Source organism: Dendrobates tinctorius, unplaced genomic scaffold, assembly GCF_039654945.1.
Source record: "Dendrobates tinctorius isolate UK_male_01 unplaced genomic scaffold, ASM3965494v1 ptg000022l, whole genome shotgun sequence".
Lineage (NCBI taxonomy): Eukaryota > Metazoa > Chordata > Amphibia > Anura > Dendrobatidae > Dendrobates > Dendrobates tinctorius.
This window is the reverse complement of record NW_027361690.1, coordinates 27,674,203-27,700,496: the sequence shown is the minus strand read 5'-3', so window position 1 is coordinate 27,700,496 and position 26,294 is coordinate 27,674,203. Positions and strand designations below refer to the sequence as shown.

Sequence of the window (26,294 nt, the reverse complement as noted above, 5' to 3'; positions counted from 1 at the left end):
TTCATATGGACGACAGTATATTGCGGAAAGAGACTCTATTCCACACTGGCACTTCCACCTTCATGTTTTGCAGATTCGCATGTGGAATTCCCGCGAAAAACTAGCATTTTGCAAGCGTAATTAGCTTTCAGAATGCTAGCGTTTTCCAAGTGATCTGTAGCATCGCTTGGAAAACTGATTGACAGGTTGGTCCCACTCGTCAAACATAGTGTTTGACAAGTGGGACCAACTTTGCCTATGCAGCATCAATAGTAAAATATAGGATGTAAAAAAGAGCGCGACGTCATCGTGGTCATTCGCGCAAAGCATTACTGGGAGGGGAAGATGCCGGGAGCGTGGTGAGAGGCGGGAAGGACTCTGGTGGCCGTCGGAAGGTGATAATAATATTTTTTATTTTTATTCTATTTTTTTACAGGAATATGGTACCCAGGGCATGGAGGAGAGTCTCCTCTTCTCTGGACCCTGGGTACCATCTGCACATGAAGCGCTCACTTCACGCATGGTGGGCATAGCCACATGCGAAAAATGAGCGTTTCAATGCAATCCTATGGGTACAGAATCCCCGCGATTCCGCAAAAAGAATGAGCATGCTGCAGACTTTTCCGCTATGCGATTCCGCAGCAGAAAAATCTGCATTAGCACAGCATTGCGGAATCCCATAGGATTGCATGAGATGCGTTTTTTTTGTGTTTTCACGGCGATTCCTTGCGTAAAAAAAGCCGTGAAAACGCAAAAAAAAAAAATGCTACGTGTGAACACAGCCTAATTCCAGTTCCTGCTGAAGTAAAAGCAACTGTTATCCTCGAGACCGGTGTGTGTCATAATTCCTTTGGCTCCGGACATTGTGTGGGGGCGGATAGCAGGGAACGTTCGGCCTGGTCACTACAATCACGTTGTATGAAGCGGTCACCAGCCAGGGTGTGTACAGTACAGACACTGAGGGCTATTAAATGCATGGTGGGTGTGAGCAGATGCTACAAGGTTCAGATTTTTAAGAAAATTTTGTATGGGAAAAACAGGGATGGCTAAATAAGTGAGGTGAGACGAAAGGCCAGTCTGTAGAAATGCATTTTTAGGGCACGCTTAAAACTGTGGGTACTGGGGATTAATCGTATTGTCCTGGGTAACGCATTCCAGAGCATTGGGGCAGCACGTGGGTCTTGGGCGGCTAATTGTAATTGGAAATTCACTGATGCGGGTTTTTCCTGCTCTATTTCTAGTGACCAGATATCAGTATGATCGCTCACACTGGCAGCCATTGTTTCTGCCATGCTCACTGTGCTGAATGGTGGGAATATTAGCCGCAGGTGTAAATGGCGCTCACGGGTGTCAGGAGAGGGCTAGCGACATACTGAGGAGCCGCGCTGCCTGCCACATAGATGCCACAGAGGAGGCTGCTACTGTGCAACGCTGCTCACACCGACTCCATCAGCACCGCCGGGAACTAGCGGGACACGAGGAGAGACGGCCGCCCCGTTCTCTGGCCGCTCGCCATCGCCTCACAGCTGGCAGTGTGTGACCGCTCGCACCCGGAGGACGGGCCTGCTGCTCCTGTGTGAGGGGCTCGGTGAGGGGAGGTGGCTGTGGGGCCTCGCTTGCCCCCCGTGCTCGTGCTTCATTTCGCACACTCCCCCATTCTCAGCGACTGCGGCAGGACGGAGGGGGCGGAAGGGTTGTGTGTGTCGCTGCGAGGCGGACAGGATGGCTCGGCCCAGGCCTCGGGACTACAAGGCTGGAGAACTGGTGTTTGCCAAAATGAAGGGATACCCGCACTGGCCGGCCCGGGTGAGTGCCCGCGGGAGGGGTGGCGGGGGCTGGGAGCACAGCCCTCCCCAAATAGGCTCCGTACACCCACAAAAGGGCGGGAAAGGCCGCCGCGCACTGCGCACATCGGGTACAGCCGTGTATGCAGTATATACCGCTATATATATAGGGGCAGGTGCGTGATGCCGGGGTGTGAGGCCTGTGTGCGGCAGCGGCTCAGCCTGCAGCCCCGGTAATGAGGGGCAGGAAGGGGACATGCTGGATATATATATACCATAAATGTATCCGCCCATCTCACTATGTATACTGCTGCCATAAGCCTTATGTGCAGGTATAGAGTTTATAGGTAGACAGGTAATGTGCATAATATACACTTAATGTATACAGGTAATTTACACAGAGTAGAGGGGATATATATATAAGTGATGTATATAGGTGACATACACAGTTTACAGGTAATGTACACAATATATAGGTGATATATTATTATGCATTTATATAGCGCCATTTATTCCATGGCGCTTTACATGTGAAAAGGGGAAATATAGACAAGTATAATAAACGTGTAAGACAAGGGACACACAAGTACATAAGGAGAGGGGACCCTGCCCGCGAGGGATGGGTGAGGATACAGTAGGAGAGGGTAGATGTATATAGGATACAGGTGATATATATGGTATACAGGTGACATACACAGTATACAGGTAATGTATATGGTATGCAGGTGATATATAGTATACAGGTGATATATATGGTATACCGTGGATGTACACGCTATGCAGATGATGTATACAGGTGATGAACATGGGAACGCATAAAAATCCCATTAATGGGTAAAGACAACAGAATAACTATGTAACAAAAAAAACCTCTTAGGGTATGTGCACACGCTGCGGATTCTGCTGCGTTTCCGCAGCGTTTTTGGCTCTGCAGAAACGCTGCAGATTCTGCTGCGTTGTACAGTACCTTTATTTCCTATGGAAATAAAAAAAAGCTGTGCACATGCTGCGTTTTTTTCCGTGTGGTTTTGCTGCGGTTTACAATCCGCAGCATGTCAATTGTTTGGTGCAGAAACGCTGCGGTTTTACACCTCATCCATTATGAGGTGTAAAACCGTAGGGCAAAACCGCAGAAAAAACGCAGATAAACCACAGAAAAACCGCAGCACTTTGTCCTGCGGATTTCCTGCGGTTTTCTCTACAAAATCCGCAGAGACTAAAAACTACGTGTGCACATACCCTCAGTGCAAAAAAGTAAGATAAGGTCCAGAGTATTTTAAACAAAATCAATAATTTTATTAAACAAACAACAAAATCTTTTACATTTTTCAGAGTATTGCTAACCAAGCAGGGTGAAGGGGGAATTCAACCACACTGTACGATTAAATAGGTTATGCACAAATAAATAGAATAAATTAAATCAATAGTGATCCGCCACAAAAAAAATTGATCAGGTAGATTTAAGTACAATTATACAGGTTGTCACATAAAGAAACTTAATCAGTGCCATAATAAAGCTAATCAAATGTATATTGAAGCAATTGCACAGGTAATCCTATAAAAATATATAATGTGCAAGAGCATATGGAGCCTCCATGCAGTAGGGCAATATAAAGGGGCTGATCAAGTATGTAATAGTGTTATTGCACAGATTGTCCCATAAACAACATAAGGTGCCAGTGCACGGGAGCCTCAGTGCAATAGGGCCATATGAATAAACGCAAAAAGTGCATATAGTGCAAACAAATTAACTAAAACATAAGGTGCGTGTGCCGTCATATACCTCACGTTGTGGAAGACCTGGACCCCAGCCTGCCACCTCAACGCGCGTTTCACCGTACTTCGTCAGTACGCCTCCTATTTGATCCTACATTGTGGTTGAATTCCCCCTTCATCCTGCTTGGTTAGCGATACTCTGAATAATGTAAAAGATTTTGTTTGTTTAATAAAATTATTGATTTCGTTAAAAATACTATGGACCTTATCTTGCTTTTTTGCACTAAGAGGTGATGTACATAGTATACAGGTGATAAATACTGTAGGTGACATACACAGTATGCAGGTGATGTATATAGTATTCAGGTGATGTATATAGTATACAGGTGATATATAGGTGGCATACACAGTATGCAGGTGATGTGTATAGTATACAGGTGATGTATATAGTATACAGGTGATATATAGGTGGCATACACAGTATACAGGTGATGTATATAGTGTACAGGTGATATATAGTTGGCATACACAGTATGTAGGTGATGCATATCGTATGCAGGTGATGTATATAGTATACAGGTGATATATAGGTGACACACAGTATGCAGGTGATGTATATAGTATGCAAGTGATATATAGGTGGCATACACAGTATGCAGGTGATGTATATAGTATACAGGTGATATGTAGTTGGCATACACAGTATGCAGGTGATGTATATAGTATACAGTTAATATATAGGTGATGTATACAATATACAGGCGATGTATATAGTATACAGGTGATATATGGGTGACATGCACAGCATGCAGGTGATGTATATTTTTTGCAAAAAACATATCGACTAAATACCCTGTATTATACAGCACTTGCTGATTACTGTCATGTTTTTTACTGCAGAGTATTTTTGCAAATTTGTCATGTTGTGCTTTCTTGTTGTGTTTCAGGTGATGTATATAGTATACAAGTGATATAGGTGGCATACACAGTATGCAGGTGATGTATATAGTATACAGGTGATATATAGTTGGCATACACTGTATGCAGGTGATGTATATAGTATATAGGTGATATATAGGTGACATACACAGTATGCAGGTGATGTACACAATATACAGGTGATGTATAGGTGACGTATGCAATATACAGTATACAGGTGATATATGGGTGACATACACAGTATGCAGGTGATGTATATAGTATACAGGTGATATATAAGTGACATACATACACAGTATGCAGGTGATGTATATAGTATACAAGTTATATAGGTGACATATACAGTATGCAGGTGATGTATATAGTATACAAGTGATATAGGTGGCATACACAGTATGCAGGTGATGTATATAGTATACAGGTGATATATAAGTGACATACATACACAGTATGCAGGTGATGTATATAGTATACAAGTTATATAGGTGACATATACAGTATGCAGGTGATGTATATAGTATACAAGTGATATAGGTGGCATACACAGTATGCAGGTGATCTATATAGTATACAGGTGATATATAGTTGGCATACACAGTATGCAGGTGATGTATACAGGTAATATATAGGTGATGTATACAATATACAGGCGATGTATATAGTATACAGGTGATATATGGGTGACATGCACAGTATGCAGGTGATGTATATTTTTTGCAAAAAAACGTATCGACTAAATACCCTGTTTTAGTTATACAGCACTTGCTGATTACTGTCATGTTTTTTACTGCAGAGTATTTTTGCAAATTTGTCATGTTGTGTTTCAGGTGATGTATATAGTATACAAGTGATATAGGTGGCATACACAGTACGCAGGTGATGTATATAGTATACAGGTGATATATAGTTGGCATACACTGTATGCAGGTGATGTATATAGTATACAGGTGATATACACAGTATGCAGGTGATATATAAGTGACATACATACACAGTATGCAGGTGATGTATATAGTATACAAGTGATATAGGTGGCATACACAGTATGCAGGTGATGTATATAGTATACAGGTGATATACACAGTATGCAGGTGATATATATGTGACGTATGCAGGTGATGTATACAATATACAGGCGATGTATATAGTATACAGGTGATATATTGGTGACATACACAGTGTTAGGCGTCGGATTCCTGACTCTGTACAGCAGGAATCCAGAGCCAGACATCCAGCGGTCTCCCATTCTCCTTCGACCGCTCCGGGTGTTGCTCAGCAATCACGGCGAGCCAGGCGTACTGCTCAGACTCACTCTGACAGCCTAGATGTTGCTGCCACCTCTGGTGCAGCAATGGTAGCGCAACCTGCTCTGCAGGGAAACGCTCCAGAGGCTAAGCCCTCATGCCGTGCTACTGGGCATGCCCGCAAGGTGACCTCTCACTGGAGAGCAGAGGTCACATGTTCAGGTCCTGTGTCGGATCTGATTGGTCCTTTCCAGGGTACTGGAAGGTCCCGGAAGCGCATGGATATAAAAAGCCCACATGGCGGCTCGGCCATGCGGTAGTGTAGCATATTATGCTGTGTGTGTATGGTGATGGATGCATGGACTGGTGGCTGACTTATTATGAAACCCCTTCCCTCGGATATTACGAATGGTGACAGTGTTGTGGTTAGTCAGCTCCAGATTGTGGCAAGCTACACGCCACTGTGCCTCCTGCACTGCACACTAGCGTCCGACAGTGTCCGGCCTCCCGGCGCCGCCGTCCAGCGGCTTAGTTATTGCCGCGCTGCGGTAGCAGCGTACATTGGCGGTTGCGGCTGCAACGCCACCCGCTGGGCTTCCTGTGAAGTTAACAGGGCCAGCGTCTTTATATTTATTGCTGCCAAGCGACTCTGTGTCTATTCAGAGCCGCTCTTAGCGTTCGGGTGACGTTAACCCGAGCGCAGTACTTCACCTTTTGGTGCATCTGCCATTGTCCATCAGCGGTCTTACCATCTACCGCACGGTGGACCCCGGGCGGCGAACGCACCTCCTATTATTTATATCAGGTGCGTTCCGCCGACCATAACACACAGTATGCAGGTGATGTATATAGTATACAGGTGATATATAAGTGACATACACAGTATGCAGGTGATGTATATAGTATACAGGTGATATATAGTTGGCATACACAGTATGCAGGTGATGTATATAGTATACAGGTGACATATAAGTGACATACACAGTATGCAGGTGATATATAGTTGGCATACACAGTATGCAGGTGATGTATATAGTATACAGGTGATATATAGGTGACATACACAGTATGCAGGTGATGTACACAATATACAGATGTATATAGCATACAGGTGATATATAGGTGATGTATGCAGGTGATGTATACAATATACAGGCGATGTATGGGTGACATACACAGTATGCAGGTGATGTATATAGTATACGGGTGATATATAGGTGGCATACACAGTATGCAGGTGATGTATATAGTATACAGGTGATATATAGGTGACATACACAGTATGCAGGTGATGTATATCGTATGCAGGTGATGTATATATTATACAGGTGATATATAGGTGGCATGCACAGTATGCAGATTATGTATACAGGTGATATATAGGTGACACACAGTATGCAGGTGATGTATATCGTATACATCCTCTGCATACTGTGCTGCATATCCTGAGCGTTCGTTTCTGCCTGTACTCACTGCAATCTTGACTGATGAAGGTCTGTTTAGGACCGAAATGTTTCTTTGTTTTTGGATTGCCTGCACAAAATAAAATTTTCTGCTTACTACATTTACCCGAGTGCCAAGTTTTCTACAAGATTTACATGGGATAGGATCCTACTTGGGCAACATCCAAAGGAGTGCCATAATTACCATTCTTGAGTATATCGTATACAGGTGATATATATGGTATATAGGTGACATATACTGTATACAGGTGATGTATATAGTATACAGGTGATGTATACAGGTGATGTACATAGTATACAGGTGATATATATGGTATATAGGTGACATATATAGTATGCAGGTGATGTATATAGTATACCGATGATGTGCATAGTATACAGGTGATATATAAGTGACATACACAGCATGCAGGTAATGTATATTGTATACAGGTGATGTGCACAGTATACAGGTGATATATATGGTATATAGGTGACATACATAGTATGCTGGTGATGTTTATAGTATACAGGTAATATGTATGGTATACGGGTGACACACAGTATACAGGTGATGTACACAGTATACAGGTGATGTACACAGTGTACATATGATCTGTACAGTATGCAGGTGATGTATATAGTATACATGTGATGTATATAATATATAGGTGACATACACAGTTTACAGGTGATATATATAGGTGCCATACACAGATTACAGGTGACCTACACAGTATGCAAGTGATGTGCACAGTATACAGGTGATGTGTACAGATGATCCATACAGTATGCAGGTGATGTATATAGTATACATGTGATGTATATAATATACAGGTGACATACACAGTTTACAGGTGATGTATATAGGTGAAATACACAGATTACAGATGATGTACACAGTATGCAGGTGATGTGCACAGTATTAAGGTGATGTACACAATGTTCAGATGATCTATACTGTATGCAGGTGATGCATATAGTATACATGTGATGTATATAATAGGTGACACACACAGTTTACAGGTGATGTATATAGGTCACATACACAGATTACCGATGATGTACACAGTATGCAGGTGATGTGCACAGTATACAGGTGATGTACACAGGGTTCAGATGATCTATACAGTATGCAGGTGATGCATATAGTATATACATGTGATGTATATAATAGGTGACACACACAGTTTACAGGTGATGTATATAGATGACATACACAGATTACAGGTGATATACACAGTATGCAGGTCATGTGCACAGTATACAGGTGATGTACACAGTGTTCAGATGATCTATACAGTATGCCGGTGATGTATATAGTATACATGTGATGTACAGTATATAATATATAGGTGACATACACAGATTACAGGTTATATACACAGTATGCAGGTGATGTACACAGTATACTGGTGATGTGTACAGATGTTCTATACAGTATGCAGGTGAAGTATATAATATACCGTACATGTGATGTGTATATATATAAAAAAACAAACAAATATTGAGCTTGGTTTGAGTTGGTATACATGCAGCACATAAACGCATGTTCACATTGGCCCTAAAACATACAAAACCTACATGAAAGAAAATGAGCAAAAACCCTGCTGTGGTTAAATAAGTAAAAAGCAAAAGTGCATCTAATTAACACAGAGTTCTTAGTAATACTGTTTTTGATCAAAAATAGCATAAAAGCCATCCCACCGTCAACAAGGTGACTGATCAAAAACAGTATTACTCGTCGATACGAGTCAGTAAAAAGACATTGGTGGTCACTAAGAGGTTAATGGACTTCAGACATCCTCTATATGCTGGTATTGCTATAACAGCAGATGTTACTACACTCAAAATCCAGCCAAAATCTCCTGATATGTCATTTATAAGTCATATTGGTGAATCCTGGGATCTGGAGCAACACTAAAAAGTTTGTAATATATACATTTCTAGGATATAAGGTGTTATATAAGAGTTCAGAGATTTCTGTTACTGAAAATATGTCTCAATAGTGTGAACTAGAGAAATGCATATTATCAGGCTGTGTTCACACCGTGTTCTCGGGAACATAAAAAAAATGGTTTGGATGGGAACTACAGACTAAATTCATGTAAGATTTTAGATAACATTTCATCTTGTCTACTCACCTCCAGTCATACTCACAGGAAACCAAAGAGCTGAGCTAAAGGGAGATATACAGGTGCTTCTCACAAAATTAGACTATCGTCAAAAAGTTAATTTTTTTCAGTTCTTCATTGCAAAAAGTGTGACTCTATATTATATAGAGTCATTACAGAGTGATCTATTTCAAGTGTTTATTTCTGTTAATGTTGATGATTATGGCTTACAGCCAATGAAAACCCAAATGTCATTATCTCTGTACATTAGAATACTTTATAACACCAGCTAGAAAAATTATTTTAAAATCCAAAGTGTTGGCCAACTGAAATGTAAGTTTCAACGCTTGGTCGGGACTCCTTTTGCATCAATTACTGCATCAGTGTGGCGTGGCATGGAGGTGATCAGCCTGTGGCACTTCTGAGGTGTTATGGAAGCCCAGGTTGCTTTGATGGCAGCCTTCAGCTCGTCTGCATTGTTGGGTCTGGTGTCTGTCGTCTTCCTCTTGACAATACCTCATATATGCTCTATTGGGTTAAGATCAAGCGAGTTTGCTGGCCAATCAAGCACAGTGATACTGTTGTTTTTAAACCATGTATTGGCACTTTTGGCAGTGTGGACAGGTGACCAGTCCTGCTGGAGAATGACATTTCCATCTCCCAAAAGCTTGTCGGCAGAGGGAAGCATTAAGTGCTCAAAAATTTCCTGGTAGATGGCTACGCTGACTTTGGTCTTGATAAAACACAGTGGACATACACCAGCAGATGACATGGCTACCCAAACCATCACTGTGGAAATTTCACACTAGACCTCAAGCAGCTTGGATTGTCTGCCTCTCCACTCTTCCTCCAAACTCTGGGACCTTGATTTCCAAATGAAATACAAAATTTACTTTCATCTGAAAACAACTCCTTGGATCACTGACAACAGTCCAGTTCTTTTTCTCATTGGCCAGGTAAGACGCTTCTGGTGTTGCCTATTGGTCATGAATGGCTTGACACAAATAATGTGACACTTGTAGCCCATGTGCTGGATACGTCTGTGTACGGTGGCTTTTGAAGCAATGACTCCAGCAGCAGTCCGCTCCTTTTGAATCTCCTCCCAAATTTTTGAATAGCCTTTTTCCTTTCAAGGCTGTGGTTATCGCGGTTGCTTATGCACCTTTTCCTACCACACTTTTTCCTTCCACTCATCTTTCCGTTAAAATGCTTGGATACAGCACTCTGTGAACAGCCAGCTTCTTTAGTAATGACCTTTTGTGGCTTACCCTCCTTGCGGAATATGTCAATGACTGCCTTCTGGACATCTGTCAAGTCAGCAGTCTTCCCCATGATTGGGGTAACTACTGAAACAGTTCCCCAACTCCAGTCCTCATGGCCCACCCACAGGTCATGTTTTCAGGATTTCCCCTGTATTGTACAGGTGATGCAATTATCACCTGTTCAATACTAAGGAAATCCTGATAACATGACCTGTTGGTGGGCCTTGTGGACTGGAGTTGGGGAACCCTGGACTAAGGGACCTTTTTAAACACTTAGGAAGCCTTTGCAGGTGTTAATTATTCTAATTTACTGAGATAATGACATGGGTTTTCATTGGCTGTAAGCCATAATCATCAACATAAACACTTGAAATAGATCACTCTGTTTGTAATGACTATATATATAATATGAGTTTCACTTTTTGTGTTGAAGAACTAAAATAAATTCACTTTTTGATGATATTCTAATTTTGTGAGAAACACCAGTATGTCGGGGGGCCTCCAACGTAAGGACACCCATTGATTAAAGTCTTGTTTAGCGACAGAAGAGGTATGTCTGTGTGACACACTGCTGCCAGCATGTGCCATGTTGGGTTACTGTATACTTTTATCATTCAATACCCCCCGAGTTGTATTTAAATGGACTCTTGTCAGCACAGAATGACTGTTCAAACCAAGGACAGTCGCTCGGTACTTCACGGCATGGACAAATATTTTAACATTCCCACCTGCTTGCTTCCCCCTCTCTCTGCCCCGTCTTCTTTGATTGAGAGCTCTAGCTTCATAGAGCCAGAGAAGGATGGAGGTAGATGATAAACAAGCAGGTGGGAGGTGTATATAAATGATTGGTCCCGCCATGATCCACTGAGCGCCTATACTTGGTTTGAACAGTCATTATATTCTTACAGAGTCCGCACATAGTATATTCATAGCTATGAATATGAAATAGTGGTAAAGCTCATTACACACTGTAGTACAGCGCCCATATCTTGGATCTTTCCCAAGGTTGTAGAAAACCAGCAATGGAAATGCTGTGAGCTGGGGTCCAGCGCAGAGGGTGTTTAATACAGCTCAAGATATTTATTTTTCATCCTGAGTGAAGAAGCAGTGGGCAACGCGGGGAAAGCTGTGTGTGATAATGGAGATTCTGCAGGCGCCGTCTCCACACATGCAGCTACTAGAATCGCCACACCTCCATGGCTTCTGCTGTGCTTTCTTCATTCACCAGCACTGCCTCCTCTATAGTTGTAAGACAGAAAAATGATCTCCATGTTTACTCTCCCTCTGCAGAACTGTGTCATAATGGTGGAAACAGGATTTTGATTTTTCTCCAGACGTATTTAGTAGAAATGGCGTGTCTGGATTTTTTCATATTATTGGCATGAAAAGCCTCTCATATGTTTTCACTTTTCATCCACAGATGTTACTGATATAGCTATGGTAATAGGAGCCCATTTGAGACATAGATGTTTGATGTTCATAAAGTGATCTTGTAATTTTAGAAACTCGGGGATCTGGAAAAATTAGGATTCTTTTTATTAGGTAATTATATTTATTGTCTGTGATATTGTATATAAGAATGTGTTTTTATGACTTGTTAATTAGTCATGGTATAAAAAAGAATGAATTGTCTAGTAGCTCATACATCCATTAATCTTGAGAAGCAGTGGGTCTTCTAGTATTTAGACAGGGATTATTCTCACAGTCTGAATTTTTATTCACAGTCAGGATTTTCAGTTGGCAAATCAATCATCGTTTTCAATGTGAATAATATGCTCAGGATTATAAAATCTACGTCAAACTTTGACAGCGACATTTAACACGTTCCAGCATGGGGTCGCGTCATTTCGCGTGATTGCGGATCGCCGATGGGTTGCTATAACAACTGGGGGTCTGCTGAAGACTCCCCATGCTTGTCTTTACAGAGCTCCTTTGAAACCCTGCCAGTGGCCGGGCTTCAAAGGAGACCTTGAATTCTGCTATATGCCGTGATTCTGAGGCATTGCTGCATATAGCACAAATGATCAGACGATTGCAGCTTCAACTAACAAAAATAATGAAAAGTAAAAAAAAGTTTTAACCCCTTAATGACCCCAGCTTTTTTCAGTTTTGCGTTTTCGTTTTTCGATCCCCTTCTTCCCAGAGCCATAACTTTTTTTATTTTTCCATCAATATGGCCATGTGAGGGCTTATTTTTTGCGGGACGAGTTGTACTTTTGAAAGACACCATTGGTTTTAGCATGTCGTGTACTCGAAAACGGGAAAAAAATTCCAAGTGCGGTGAAATTGCAAAAAATGTGCAATCTCACAACACATGTTTTTTGATTGGCTCTTTTGCTAGGTTCACTACATGCTAAAGCGGACCTGCCATTATAATTCTCCAGGTCATTATGAGTTCATAGACGCCAAACATGCCTAGGTTCTTTTTAATCTAAGTGGTGAAAAAAAATTCCAAAGTTTGCTAAAAAAAAAAAAAAAAATTGAGCCATATTCTGAGACCCGTAGCGTCTCCATTTTTCGTGATCTTGGTTTGGGTGAGGGCTTATTTTTTGCGTGCCTAGCTGACGTTTTTAAGGACCATTTATGTGCAGATACGATCTTTTGATCGGCCGTTATTGCATTTTAATGCAATGTCGCGGCAACCAAAAAAACATTTCTGGCGTTTTGATTTTTTTTCCCGCTACGCCATTTAGCGATCGGGTTAATCCTTTTTTTTTAATTTTTATTGATCGGGCGATTCTGAACGCGGCGATACCTAATACCGTATGTATATGTGATTTTTTTTTTTTTATTATTGCTTTATTTTGAATGGGGCAAAAGGGGAGTGATGTAAATTTATATTTTTTTTTTATTTTTTTCATATTTTTAAAAACATTTTTTTTTTATTTTGGCATGCTTCAATAGTCTCTATGGGAGGCTAGAAGCTGCCATAGCTCGATTGACTCTGCTACATATAGGCGATGTGCAGATCGCCTATACAGTGCATTGCAAATTAATTGGGACAAAGCATTTTTTTAAGTAAAATTATAAGTTGGTTACCAGTCAAGTGATTCAAATCCGTTTTACCTTCTTTGAACAGGCACTCACACCTGTTCAAAGCAGTTAAAACTGGTTTGAATCACTGAATGGTAACCAACTTACAATTTTATTTAAAAAATGCTTTGTCCTAATTAATTTGCACAGCACTGTATGTAGCTGAATTACTGCATTGCTATGAGCGCCGACCACCAAGTGGCGCTCATAGCAGTCCGGCATCAACAACCATAAAGGTCTCCAGGAGACCTCTGGCTGTTATGCCAACGCATCGCTGACCCCCGATCACGTGATGGGGGTCACCGGTGCACATATTTCCGGCCCGGCGGCTGGAGCACTTGTTAAATGCAGCTGTCAGCGTTTGACAGAAGCATTTAACTAGTTAATAGGCGCGGGTGGAGCGCGATTCCACCTGCGCCTATTGCGAGCACGTCAGCTGTTCAAAACAGCTGACATGTCCCGGCTTTGATGCGGGCTCACCGCTGGAGCCCTCATCAAAGCGGGGGATCTGAACTTGGACGTACTATTGCGTCCAAGGTCACACACACACACACACATATGTGGTATCACAGCGTTCAGAAAACTCTGATCTATCAAATAGAATAAAAAAACTGGACATGTTGGTTATCACCGTAAATGTACTGATGAGCAGAATCAAATGGCAAGGTCACTTTTACCACAAAATTTTCACCGTAAAAACAGTTCCCAAAAAGCAATGTCAGAATTGTGGGTTTTTATCACAGTTTATTCCCACTTAGGGTTTTTCCCATTTTCCAGTACACTATGTGCTAAAATGAATAGTATCATTCAAAAGTATAACTCTTCCCGCAAAAAAACAAGTCCTCATACTTCCATGTGGACAGAAAAACAAAAGTTATGGCTTTGGGAAGGAGAAGAAAAAAATAAATGTCCAAGTGGGTGTTATCAGGTAGTTTTCACTGGGAGCATGTAATTCATCCTCCTGTATGACATTGAATAGGTAGCAACTCTCAAAGAAAAGAGGAACTTGTCCCCACCATAGCTTAGAGGAGACTTCTCAGTGTGTGGGGAGCATCAGTACAGGCACGTTTTGCTGTGTCACATTAAAAACCCTCCTATCAACTCTCCTAACACTAACCCACTCCCACATTGTCTGTCTGAAGCTGAGAGCTCAAAGTGTCAGAAATCACATTTATGTCTGTTGTGCTCAACTTGCAATCGCTCCACGGTGAGTTCAATGTTGTCATTATTATCAGTACCACATTTTTTTTATGTCCCCCGAAGTACCCCTTTAAGTCCATGGTAAACGGATAACAACAAATGACTATCCATTTCGTCATTTGTTAGCGAATCAGTTTTTTAGCTTAGAGCATGCTCAGTACATTTGAGGTGTGCAAAATGGAAAACAAAGTGTCTATATTTGAACGGATTTGTGTTTTTTTTCTTTTTTTTTTTTTTTAAAGATGGATCTGATCAAAAGTGGAAACTTTGGTTTCCATTTTTAGTCCGTTTTGGTTTGTAAGTGATATGTTTTTTATTTGAATACCGATCCATTATATCTGATTTACAGCTGGACATGTAATCAGATGCCAGTCTTGATGAGGAAGTGTGTTGGAGTCAGACGCGTACGACTGCTCATGAACCGGAAGGGTCTGACAAGTGACATGCACCTCTGTTTGCTACTTGCCACAAATTCTACTCCAGTCCCACCGAAAGGTGATCGCCGCACCCTCATCCCAGCTCTGCTCTTTGTCAGAGGTGGGCAAAAATGGCGTAAGAACTCCAAAAGTTGCAAAATTTAGCGTTGTGCTAAAATCATGCAACTTTTCTAAGCTTTTTACGCCAGAGTACTAATGTAAAAGCTATGATGAATCAGGCACTAAGAGTATAAGTGTACCTTCTACTGAGAGTAGAATAAACTAGAGACTGTAATCTGAAGTTCTGGCCCATTGTTTGATCAGGTTTTGTAGCAGAAAATCTTGATAAATGTGTCTCTATGAACATGACTCTGAATCACCATCCATTTATTTTGCAATAAAGACACACGTCAGATAGGCTTAATGTCTATTTGAATATCATATTCAGTATATGTGAATTAATACAAACTGTCATAAATACTTTAGCAAAATCTCCACATTAAAAAATTAGTGAAGCCTGAAAAATAGTATAGCATTTTATTGTAATCTGTATTTACATGTATGTGGATGAAATCCATGACAATTTGAAGTTGAAAAAAATGACAAAGCATGGAGATGTCACTTGGCTTCAGAAATATCAACACATACAATGCAGAAGTAACATGGATCTGTCCCATGTGGAATTGGTATGAACTTCACCCACCACTGAACGAACATTTCAGGTTAAGAAGGTGTTATCCCTTCTCCATCTGATATGCCATAAATGACTGATATACGGTATATGGGTAACAATAGCGAGATCCTCATCTGTAGAACATAATGACTTATCCTGGCAATATATTTCATGTGTCCCAGATGCTAATATCTCTTTCACAATAATACTACGTTCATACTCCGTGCTTTGATGCATTTTGTGTGGCATTGTTTGGACATTTCCCCCCCCCCCCCCAAGATGTTAATTTAACAGTCATACAATGAGAACACAAATATATACATGCTACCTTTGTCGAGCAGTAATTTAAAGGGAATCTGTCAGAAGGATCAACCATCCTAAGCCGTCTATATGGCCATGGAGATCATATGAATCTAAATGTGATGATACTCTAATATCTGCAACCCGATGTCTTATTCCTGAGAAATACATCCTTTTCTAATATGTAAATGAACTGTTCAGAACTATGGGCTAGTCACTGATCTACATGAGAATCTGCTTCCAGAGAATATTTTTATTAAAAGTTACCTGTATGGGACATGTAAGTAAAGCAGAACAGGAGAACTAAACTTTGTCTCCTTACAAACACATTTGTTGCAGCTCCACAGCTCTGCTCTGCTGTACTGCAACTCTGCCTGCCTGTGAGATGGAGGTTGAAGCTGAGAGCAACCTGCAGATGTGTCAAGTATAATCACACTCATCCAGTGAGATCAGGAGAGTAGAGAGCGGCCATTACATACCACACTGGTCTTTTGAACGCCTTTTAAAGAGAACCTGTCAGCAGGATTGTGTTGAGTAAACTACAAACAATGTCATGTTGGCTCCGTTATACTGATTCAAATGATACCTGAGAAATCCTTCTTGTGGTTGTTGTTTAATCTTTATTTTCAGTTAATGAGATTCTTGTGATTCGGAGAGGCCTGTGGCAGGATTTTAATGTGGTGCTCTGCTTATGTATTCATACTGATGGCTTATGACAGGTCACTGATCCCTCAGTGACCTGTCACCTATTTTACATACTGAATATTATATGTATTGAAAAAAAAAATCACATTCAGACGGCAGGTGGCGACTCCTGTGCTGCACCATGATCGCATTTATAATATGCATTAAATTGTTTTATTTAGTGATCTAAATTTTTTTTCTGAAAATGGTGCCCGGCCGTGCCTGTGCAGTAGCATCTATCGGCAATCCGATAGATGTTATTGCGCAAACACCGCCGGCTCCATTTTGCTAGAGGAAAAAAATTGGCTCCACCAAGATGGCACCTGCGCAGTAGCATCTATCAGCGATGCGATAGATACTACTGCGCAGGCGCTGCCAACCCTATTCTTGGTGTAGACAATTTTTTTTCCTGTACCAAAATGGTGCCGACTGTGCAGTAACATCTATCAGATGGCCAATAGATGCTACTGCGCAGTCACGGCCTGCGCCATTTTGAAAGTTTTTTTTTTTTTCAGAGTAAATGTATATGACTAAATAAATCAATATAATGCATATTATAGATGCGATCATGCAGTTGCACCAACACGTGCCTGCTGAATGTGATTTTTTTTTCAATACATATTATATTAAGTATGTAAAATAGGTGGCAGGTCACTGTCATAAGCCATACAGATGCATATGTAAGCAGAGCACCTCATAAATATCCCCCACAGGCCGTCCCAGAGCACGATAATCTCATTAACTGAAAACAAAGATTAAACAACAACCACAAGATGGATTTCCCAGGTATCATTTGAATCAGTATAACAGAGTCAACCTGGCACTGTTTGTAGGTTACTGTGCACATTCCTGCTGACAGGTTCCCTTCAAGGGTGTGTGCACACAATGTATTATTCAGATGGATTCCACTCCAAAAACAGACTGAAAAGTCACTACCTAAACACTGGAAAGAATGACAGTCATTTCTATGTAAACACGACTTGCTGTTCATATGTTCAGTCTTTTGAGTGTCTTATAATTGCTCAGGTTTCTAAAGCTGCCAAGCAGTTAAAGTAAATTACCTGCCTATTCTTTAAGCATTCTCAGCTCTGAAGATGCTCTAAACTTTATAAAAGAAATCAATGGGAAGGCTCAACAGTAAACTGGGCGTCTTTTGAACTTTTTGGCAGCATTTTCTCTTGAAAAACTGTTAGTGGTTTCTTTGTTAAATGGAGTTAGAACAAAAAATATCCAGAAAATCTCAGAAAAAAAGATGCCCAGAAGAACCGCTAGCTGCCAAAAACATTGCAAAAACGCTGTGGAAACAAAAAAAAAAGTTTGAAAAGACTTCAGGAGCGTCTATGGCATAAAAGCTTGGCAGGTTCGCCTGCCTGAAAAAGATATTGTGTGCACATACATACAGTGCCTACAAGTAGTATTCAACCCCCTGCAGATTTAGCAGGTTTGATAAGATGCAAATAAGTTAGAGCCTTCAAACTTCACACAAGAGCAGGATTTATTAACAGATGCATAAATCTTACAAACCAAAAAGTTATGTTGCTCAGTTAAATTTTAATAAATTTTAAACATAAAAGTGTGGGTCAATTATTATTCAACCCCTAGGTTTAATATTTTGTGGAATAACCCTTGTTTGCAATTACAGCTAATAATCGTCTTTTATAAGACCTGATCAGGCCGGCACAGGTCTCTGGAGTTATCTTGGCCCACTCCTCCATGCAGATCTTCTCCAAGTTATCTAGGTTCTTTGGGTGTCTCATGTGGACTTTAATCTTGAGCTCCTTCCACAAGTTTTCAATTGGGTTAAGGTCAGGAGACTGACTAGGCCACTCCAACACCTTGATTTTTTGCCTCTTGAACCAGGCCTTGGTTTTCTTGGCTGTGTACTTTGGGTCGTTGTCTTGTTGGAAGATGAAATGACGACCCATCTTAAGATCCTTGATGGAGGAGCGGAGGTTCTTGGCCAAAATCTCCAGGTAGGCCGTGCTATCCATCTTCCCATGGATGCGGACCAGATGGCCAGGCCCCTTGGCTGAGAAACAGCCCCACAGCATGATGCTGCCACCACCATGCTTGACTGTAGGGATGGTATTCTTGGGGTCGTATGCAGTGCCATCCAGTCTCCAAACGTCACGTGTGTGGTTGGCACCAAAGATCTCGATCTTGGTCTCATCAGACCAGAGAACCTTGAACCAGTCTGTCTCAGAGTCCTCCAAGTGATCATGAGCAAACTGTAGACGAGCCTTGACATAACGCTTTGAAAGTAAAGGTACCTTACGGGCTCGTCTGGAACGGAGACCATTGCGGTGGAGTACGTTACTTATGGTATTGACTGAAACCAATGTCCCTACTGCCATGAGATCTTCCCGGAGCTCCTTCCTTGTTGTCCTTGGGTTAGCCTTGACTCTTTGGACAAGCCTGGCCTCGGCACGGGAGGAAACTTTCAAAGGCTGTCCAGGCCGTGGAAGGCTAACAGTAGTTCCATAAGCCTTCCACTTCCGGATGATGCTCCCAACAGTGGAGACAGGTAGGCCCAACTCCTTGGAAAGGGTTTTGTACCCCTTGCCAGCCTTGTGACCCTCCACGATCTTGTCTCTGATGGCCTTGGAATGCTCCTTTGTCTTTCCCATGTTGACCATGTATGAGTGCTGTTCACAAGTTTGGGGAGGGTCTTAAATAGTCAGAAAAGGCTGGAAAAAGAGATAATTAATCCAAACATGTGAAGCTCATTGTTCTTTGTGCCTGGAATACTTCTTAATACTTTAGGGCAACCAAACAGAATTCTGGTGGTTTGAGGGGTTGAATAATAAATGACCCTCTGAATAAACTTTTCACAATTTAAAAAAAAATTAAACAAAGAAATAACATTCTTTTTTGCTGCATTGCATTTCACACTTCCAGGCTGATCTACAGACCAAATGTCACAATGCCAAGTTAAGTCCGAATGTGTAAACCTGCTAAATCTGCAGGGGGTTGAATACTACTTGTAGGCACTGTAAGTGTTTCAGGCTTTAATAGATACCAAGCATTTAAAAGAAGAAACGTCGTATTTTTCAGACAATAAGACGCACTTTTTTCCTCCAAAAATGTGGAGGAAAATGGGGGGTGCGTCTTATAGTCCGGATATACCAGCTGTGGTGGGGAGGTAGGGGAGCGGTTTTGGCGGAGTAACGGGTCACAGAGGCAGGAGCCGGCGGTTGCGGCTCACTCCTGTGCCAGCTGCTAAAGTGAAATGAATATTCACTGCATTCCATGCCCATGGGCGTGGAGAGCAATGAATATTCATTTCTCTTTAATGGCATCCTGGTATGATTGGCCCCCATCCCAGTCCTGGTATGATTGGTCCCATCCTTATCCTGGAATGATTGGCACCCACCCCTAAAACAAGTAGTTTCAGCCAACAGCACACAGATGATAAGTGGAATGCACGCTCCAAAGATCCCAGGACCCAACAGGATCAGCGACTCACAGAAAACATGAAAGAAGGAGCAGCATCCATTCCAGGTGAAGAAAAATCTTTAGCTTTATTCTGCCATCAATAAATACAATGTTTCGACCATAACGTGGTCTTTATCAAGCACCCACCCCTATCCTGGTATGCATAGCCCCATCAGAAAACATTAAAAAAACAAACCATTACAAAGTCCCTCGCAGTGTCCTACTCCAATGCCAGCAGCTGCTTATTGCTTGTAAGCAGCGCATGGGAGGGACGTCATGCGCTGCTTGCAAGCCGAAGGGCAGCTGCCGGAATACTCAATTTTCTGCACGCCGGAACTGTGTGCGCGCAAAGCATTAAGTATTCATTGCTGTCTGGCGAGCACAGTGTCAGCCGGAGCCTTCCTGCTGTTGCCGGCAGTCGTGTGTGCCGATACTTAAGAGAAATTAATATTCACCCCATTCCATGAATATTCAGTTTTCAGAAGAAGGAAGACAAAGAGACCACTATGCCTAAGGGCTCTTTCACACGTCCTGATATTTTCGGTACTGAAAAAAACAGTACTGGAGATATCAGTGTACGTGTGTAATACTTATGGCATACATGTGCCAACTGTGTGCCTCATCAGTACCACACGTATTGGGGCCTAGGAAGCAGCGGTACTGATCGTGTTTTTCCACAGTGCCGGGTGCGGAAGACATCTTTCATCATTTTCCCCTGCTCGCACTGCAGTCAGCGCTATCAAGGGAAAATGTTGAGAGTGTTATTCAACTGATAACATCGAGAGCAGGTGGCTGCTCATAGGAGTATTAATCAGCCTGCACTATAAATAAATACATTTTAAAAAATGGCGCGTGTTTCCCTGTATTTTTGATAACCAGCCAGGCAAAACTGACAGCTGCTGGCTGCAACCCACAGCTGTAGGCTACAGCAAGGATGGTTATCAAAAATAGAGGCATCCCCACACTATATTTTTTAATTATTTAAATAAATAATTTAAAAAATGGCATGAGGTCCCTCCTTTTTGACAACCAGCCAAGCTAAAGCAGACAGCTGGGGGCTGGTATTCTCAGGCTGGTAAGGGTCCATTGATATTGCCCCCCAGCCATAGCAGCTGCTGCGAGCTCAGCCTCACTGACTAGCAGTGATGTCATCAAGGTTACCACCAGTTACTGAGGCTGTATTCTGAAATGGGCTGAACTGCTGTGACCTCTCCACTGTGAGAAAAATTAAATGAGTTTCTCACGGTGACCTGCGGTGAACTTACTTTTTTCTCACAATGCTGAGGTCACCACAGTTCAGCCTGGCTGGGAACGTGGCCTCAGTGACCTGCGGTAACCTTGATGAGGTTGCCACTGCTCACAGTTGCTCCGCTCGCAGCAGCTCATTCATCATTGGTTCTCAGCTTGGACTGTCGCATCTCGGCACCATTCAAGTTAAAAACTATTTATCCCCAGACATCAGCACACAGAAGACCACATACGACCATAAGTCCCATTAAAAATAATATTTATTAATATCTCAAACAAGTTCAGGAAGCATATAGCAATAAAATACACAAAACTTTATTAGATTGATACAAAGAGACAAGACAATTATAAAAAGGAAATGGATAGCCAATCAGATACCACAATTGCATATATCTCAGATGAATGTCTGGAGCTGCATCAAGGGATACACATACATCACAGTGTAATATGCTTAGTGTAAAAATAAAGTATCATGATATTAGCATGTAGCAACTTTCCTCTAAGACATAGCAAATAATGGGTACATGACCTTATGATGTTGAAGGGGACTTCAACATCATAAGGTCATATACCCATTATTTGCTATGTCTTAGAGGATAGTTGCATTATGTTCAGGGGATTGGATTATACTATGGGGGAACCCTAGCCAGTCCTTGTCAGCATTTATGCATTGTCATATTTTGACAGTCATCTGACTACATGGAATTAGGGCTTACATTTTTGCTATGTTGGTTACTTCTTCACATGGCATTGTGTGCTCTCTGATTATATTTATTACTCTATTACTTATGTACAGAGATGTGATCTAGCATTATAATAGTACATTCAGCAGAGAATTCACATATGTATTTCATGATGTATCTTTAGTGGTTCCTCCATGTAGCTTCAACTCCATACATGCTAACATCATGATACTTAGTGTAAAAATAAATAAAGTATTTTACACTGTGATGTACGTGTATCCCTTGATGCAGCTCCAGACATTCATCTGAGATATATGCAATTGTGGTATCTGATTGGCTATCCATTTCCTTTTTATAATTGTCTTGTCTCTTTGTATCAATCTAATAAAGCTTTGTGTATTTTATGGCTATATGCTTCCTGAACTTGTCTGAGATATATACCTTTTGGGGAGCGCCATATTTTGTAGGCCAAAAGTTGTTGAATATTTATTAATATATCATGATATGTATAAAAAAAATTCTTTTAATATAAAAATTAAAAATCAGGTACCCATATATATATATATATATATATATATATACACTTGCTGAAATTTATATATATAAGGGCGGTACCATCCAGGTATACAACATACGTATCACATAATAGTGCAGAACATAATTATGTCCAAACAGTAAGAATATATATGTGCAACATTATGTGAACAGAACTTTAATATACAATAAAGTGCAATAAATAAACACAGTAAATAGTGCAATGCCAAACTTCATAATATGATATCAGTGCAACAAAACAATATTAACCCCTTAATCCCATATGACGTACTATCCCGTCCATGTGCCCTGGGACTTAATTCCCAGGGACGGGATAGTATGTCATAGCGATCAGCGGCGCCCACGTGGTGAGCGCCGCTGATCGCGGCCGGGTGTCCACAGGTCAACGAAAAAAATTTTTTTTTCTGGTGTCCAAAATATTTTAATGAATTTGGGGTATTTTTGGGGTGCTGACTCTGAATATGTCATCAGTTTTGCCAGATTGGCTCAAGTTTTTGAGATTTTTGGTATCTTATTTATAGCACTTGTTGGTAAATGCGACGCATCATCTCATTAATTTCTTTGGATTAGTACTTGAACTGAGCAGTTCTCAATATAGTTTTGTGTTAATTAGTGTTCTAAAAGTTTGTTCATAGCTTGATTTTTGCACTAACTTTATGTTGTTGTCTGTTTTCCAGTGAAAAGCATGAACTCATCATGAAGAAGTTGTCTTAACGATCCAGACTCATTCTGTTACATTTGTGGTGAATATACACTGCCAAAACATAGAAGAAACATAACACACTTCGTAAAAAAAGTGTATTTTGCCTATTTTGGGGTTATGCTTGGGGACCAAGACAAGTTTTGGGCACCACACATAGTGTGCAAAGCATGTATCGAATTATTACGAAAATGGAGCAAAGGACAAAGAAAAAGCTTCAAATTTGGTGTTCCAATGGTGTGGAGAGAGCCAAAAAATCATCATGATGACTGTTATTTCTGTGCAGTGCAAGTGCAAGGATTCAATAAGCATAAGAAACGAAAATGGGAGTAACATGGAATCTGCAAGAAGGCCTGTCCCTCATTGTGAAGATGTGCCTGTACCTGTGTTTACCATAAATAACAGTCATCATGATGATTTTTTGGCTCTCTCCACACCATTGGAACACCAAATTTGAAGCTTTTTCTTTGTCCTTTGCTCCATTTTCGTAATAATTCGATACATGCTTTGCACACTATGTGTGGTGCCCAAAACTTGTCTTGGTCCCCAAGCATAACCCCAAAATAGGCAAAATACACTTTTTTTACGAAGTCTGTTATGTTTCTTCTATGTTTTGGCAGTGTGTATTCACCACAAATGTAACAGAATGAGTCTGGATCGTTAAGACAACTTCTTCTTGATGAGTTCATGCTTTTCACTGGAAAACAGACAACAACATAAAGTTAGTGCAAAAATCAAGCTATGAACAAACTTTTAGAACACTAATTAACACAAAACTATATTGAGAACTGCTCAGTTCAAGTACTAATCCAAAGAAATTAATGAGATGATGCGTCGCATTTACCAACAAGTGCTATAAATAAGATACCAAAAATCTCAAAAACTTGAGCCAATCTGGCAAAACTGATGACATATTCAGAATCAGCACCCCAAAAATACCCTAAATTCGATGAAATATCTTTGGCACCAAAAATGCTGTTGACCAGTGATTATCACAGCTGACACCCGGCACAATGTGTCAGGGGCGGTCACGGACTGCCCTCGACACGTTAACCCCTTGCACACCGCGATCAAACACTATCGCGGTGTACCGGGGGTTAAAGGGAAGCATCGGCAGGGAGGGGGCTCCCTCCGTGCTTCCCTGAGCCCCCCACAGCAGCGCGATGTGCAGCGCTGCTGCGGGGGAGCTCCTTCCCTGCAGGCCCCCGAATCCAAGATGGTGACCGGGACCTTCGGGGGCCTGCAGGGAGCCGGCTTCCTCAGTGCCTGCAAAGCGCAGGCACGAGGAAGCCTGCTGCACTGCCTGTGACAGATCACTGATCTGTCACAGTGATCTGTGATGTGACAGATCAGCGATCTGTCAAAGGACAGTGATGTCCCACCTGGGACAATGTAATAAAGTTAAAAAAAAAGTGTTAAAATAATAAAAAAAAAAAAATCGCCAAATAAATTAGAAAAAAAAAAATATTCCCCCAATAAATTCATTTTTTGGAAATAAAAAAAAACAACCAATAAAAGTACTCATATTTGGTATCGCCGCGTCCGTAACGACCTGCCCTATAAAACTGTCCCATTAGATAACCCCTTTAGCGAACCCCTTAAAAAATAAAAAACTAAGCAAAAAATAATGATTTATTATCATACCGCCGAACAAAAAGTGCAATAACGCGCGATCAAAAAGACGTATATAAATATCCATGGAACCGCTGAAAACGTCATCTTGTCCCGCAAAAAACGAGCCGCCATACAGCATCATCAGTGAAAAAATAAAAAAGTTATAGCTCGCAGAATAAAGCGATGCAAAAATAATTATTTTTTATAGAAAATAGTTTTCAATGCATAAAACCGACAAAACATAAAAAAAGACATATATGAGGTATTGCTGTAAGCGTACTGACCCGAAGAATAAAAGGGCTTTATCAATTTTATCGCACGCAGAATGGTGTAAACGCACCCCCCCAAAAGAAATTCATGAAACGCTGGTGTTTGTTCATTCTGCGTCCAAAAAATCGGAATAAAAAGCGATCAAAAAATGTCACGTGCCCGAAAATGGTACCAATAAAAACAAACTCGTCCCGCAAAAAATTAGACCTCACATGACTCGGTGGGTCAAAATACGGAAAAATTATAGCTCTCAATATGTGGTGATGCAAAAACTATTTTTACAATAAAAAGCGTCTTTTAGCGGGTGACAGCTACCAAACATAAAACCCCGCAATAAATAGAAAATCAAACCCCACGTTATCACCCCCTTAGTTAGGGAAAAATAATAAAATTAAAAGAAAATGTATTTATTTCCATTTTCAGATTAGGGTTAGGGGTGTGTTGGGGTTAGGGTTGGAGTTAGAATTGGGTGTTTCCACTGTTTGGGCACATCAGGTGCTCTCCAAATGCAACATGGCATCTGATCTCAATTCCAGCCAATTCTGAGTTGAAAAAGTCAAATGGTGGTCCTTCCCTTCCAAGCTCTGCCATGCGCCCAAACAGTGTTTTACCCCCACATATGGGGTATCAGCCTACTCAGGACATTGCTAAACAACTTTTGGGGTCCAATTTCTCCTGTTACCCTTAGGAAAATAAAAAATTAGGGGCAAAAATATCATTCTTGTGGAAAAAAATGATTTTTTTATTTTCACGCCCGGGTGTTATAAACTTCTGTGAAGCACTTGGGGGTTCAAAGTGCTCACCACATGTCTAGATAAGTTCCTTAGGGGGTCTAGTTTCCAAAATGGGGTCACTTGTGGGGGGTTTCAATAGTTTAGGTACATCAGGGGCTCTCCAAACGCACATGACACCCACAGACCATTCCATCAAAGTCTGCATTCCAAAACGTCACTACTTCCCTTCCAAGCCCCGACGTGTGCCCATACAGTAGTTTTCTCCCACA

The 26,294-nt window shown here is 41.2% G+C and overlaps 1 protein-coding gene across 1 annotated transcript in view; it reads left to right on the top strand.

Moving 5' to 3' along the window:
* Positions 1–1,260: 1,260 nt before the first annotated feature.
* The window catches only part of HDGFL3 (HDGF like 3), a 96,918-nt gene continuing 71,884 nt past the window's right edge, over positions 1,261–26,294 (top strand). Inside the window, exon 1 of the mRNA XM_073568528.1 lies at positions 1,261–1,785. Within this exon, the coding sequence (XP_073424629.1) occupies positions 1,702–1,785 (84 nt within the window). The 5' untranslated portion in view covers positions 1,261–1,701. The remainder of the gene's footprint in view (positions 1,786–26,294) is intronic.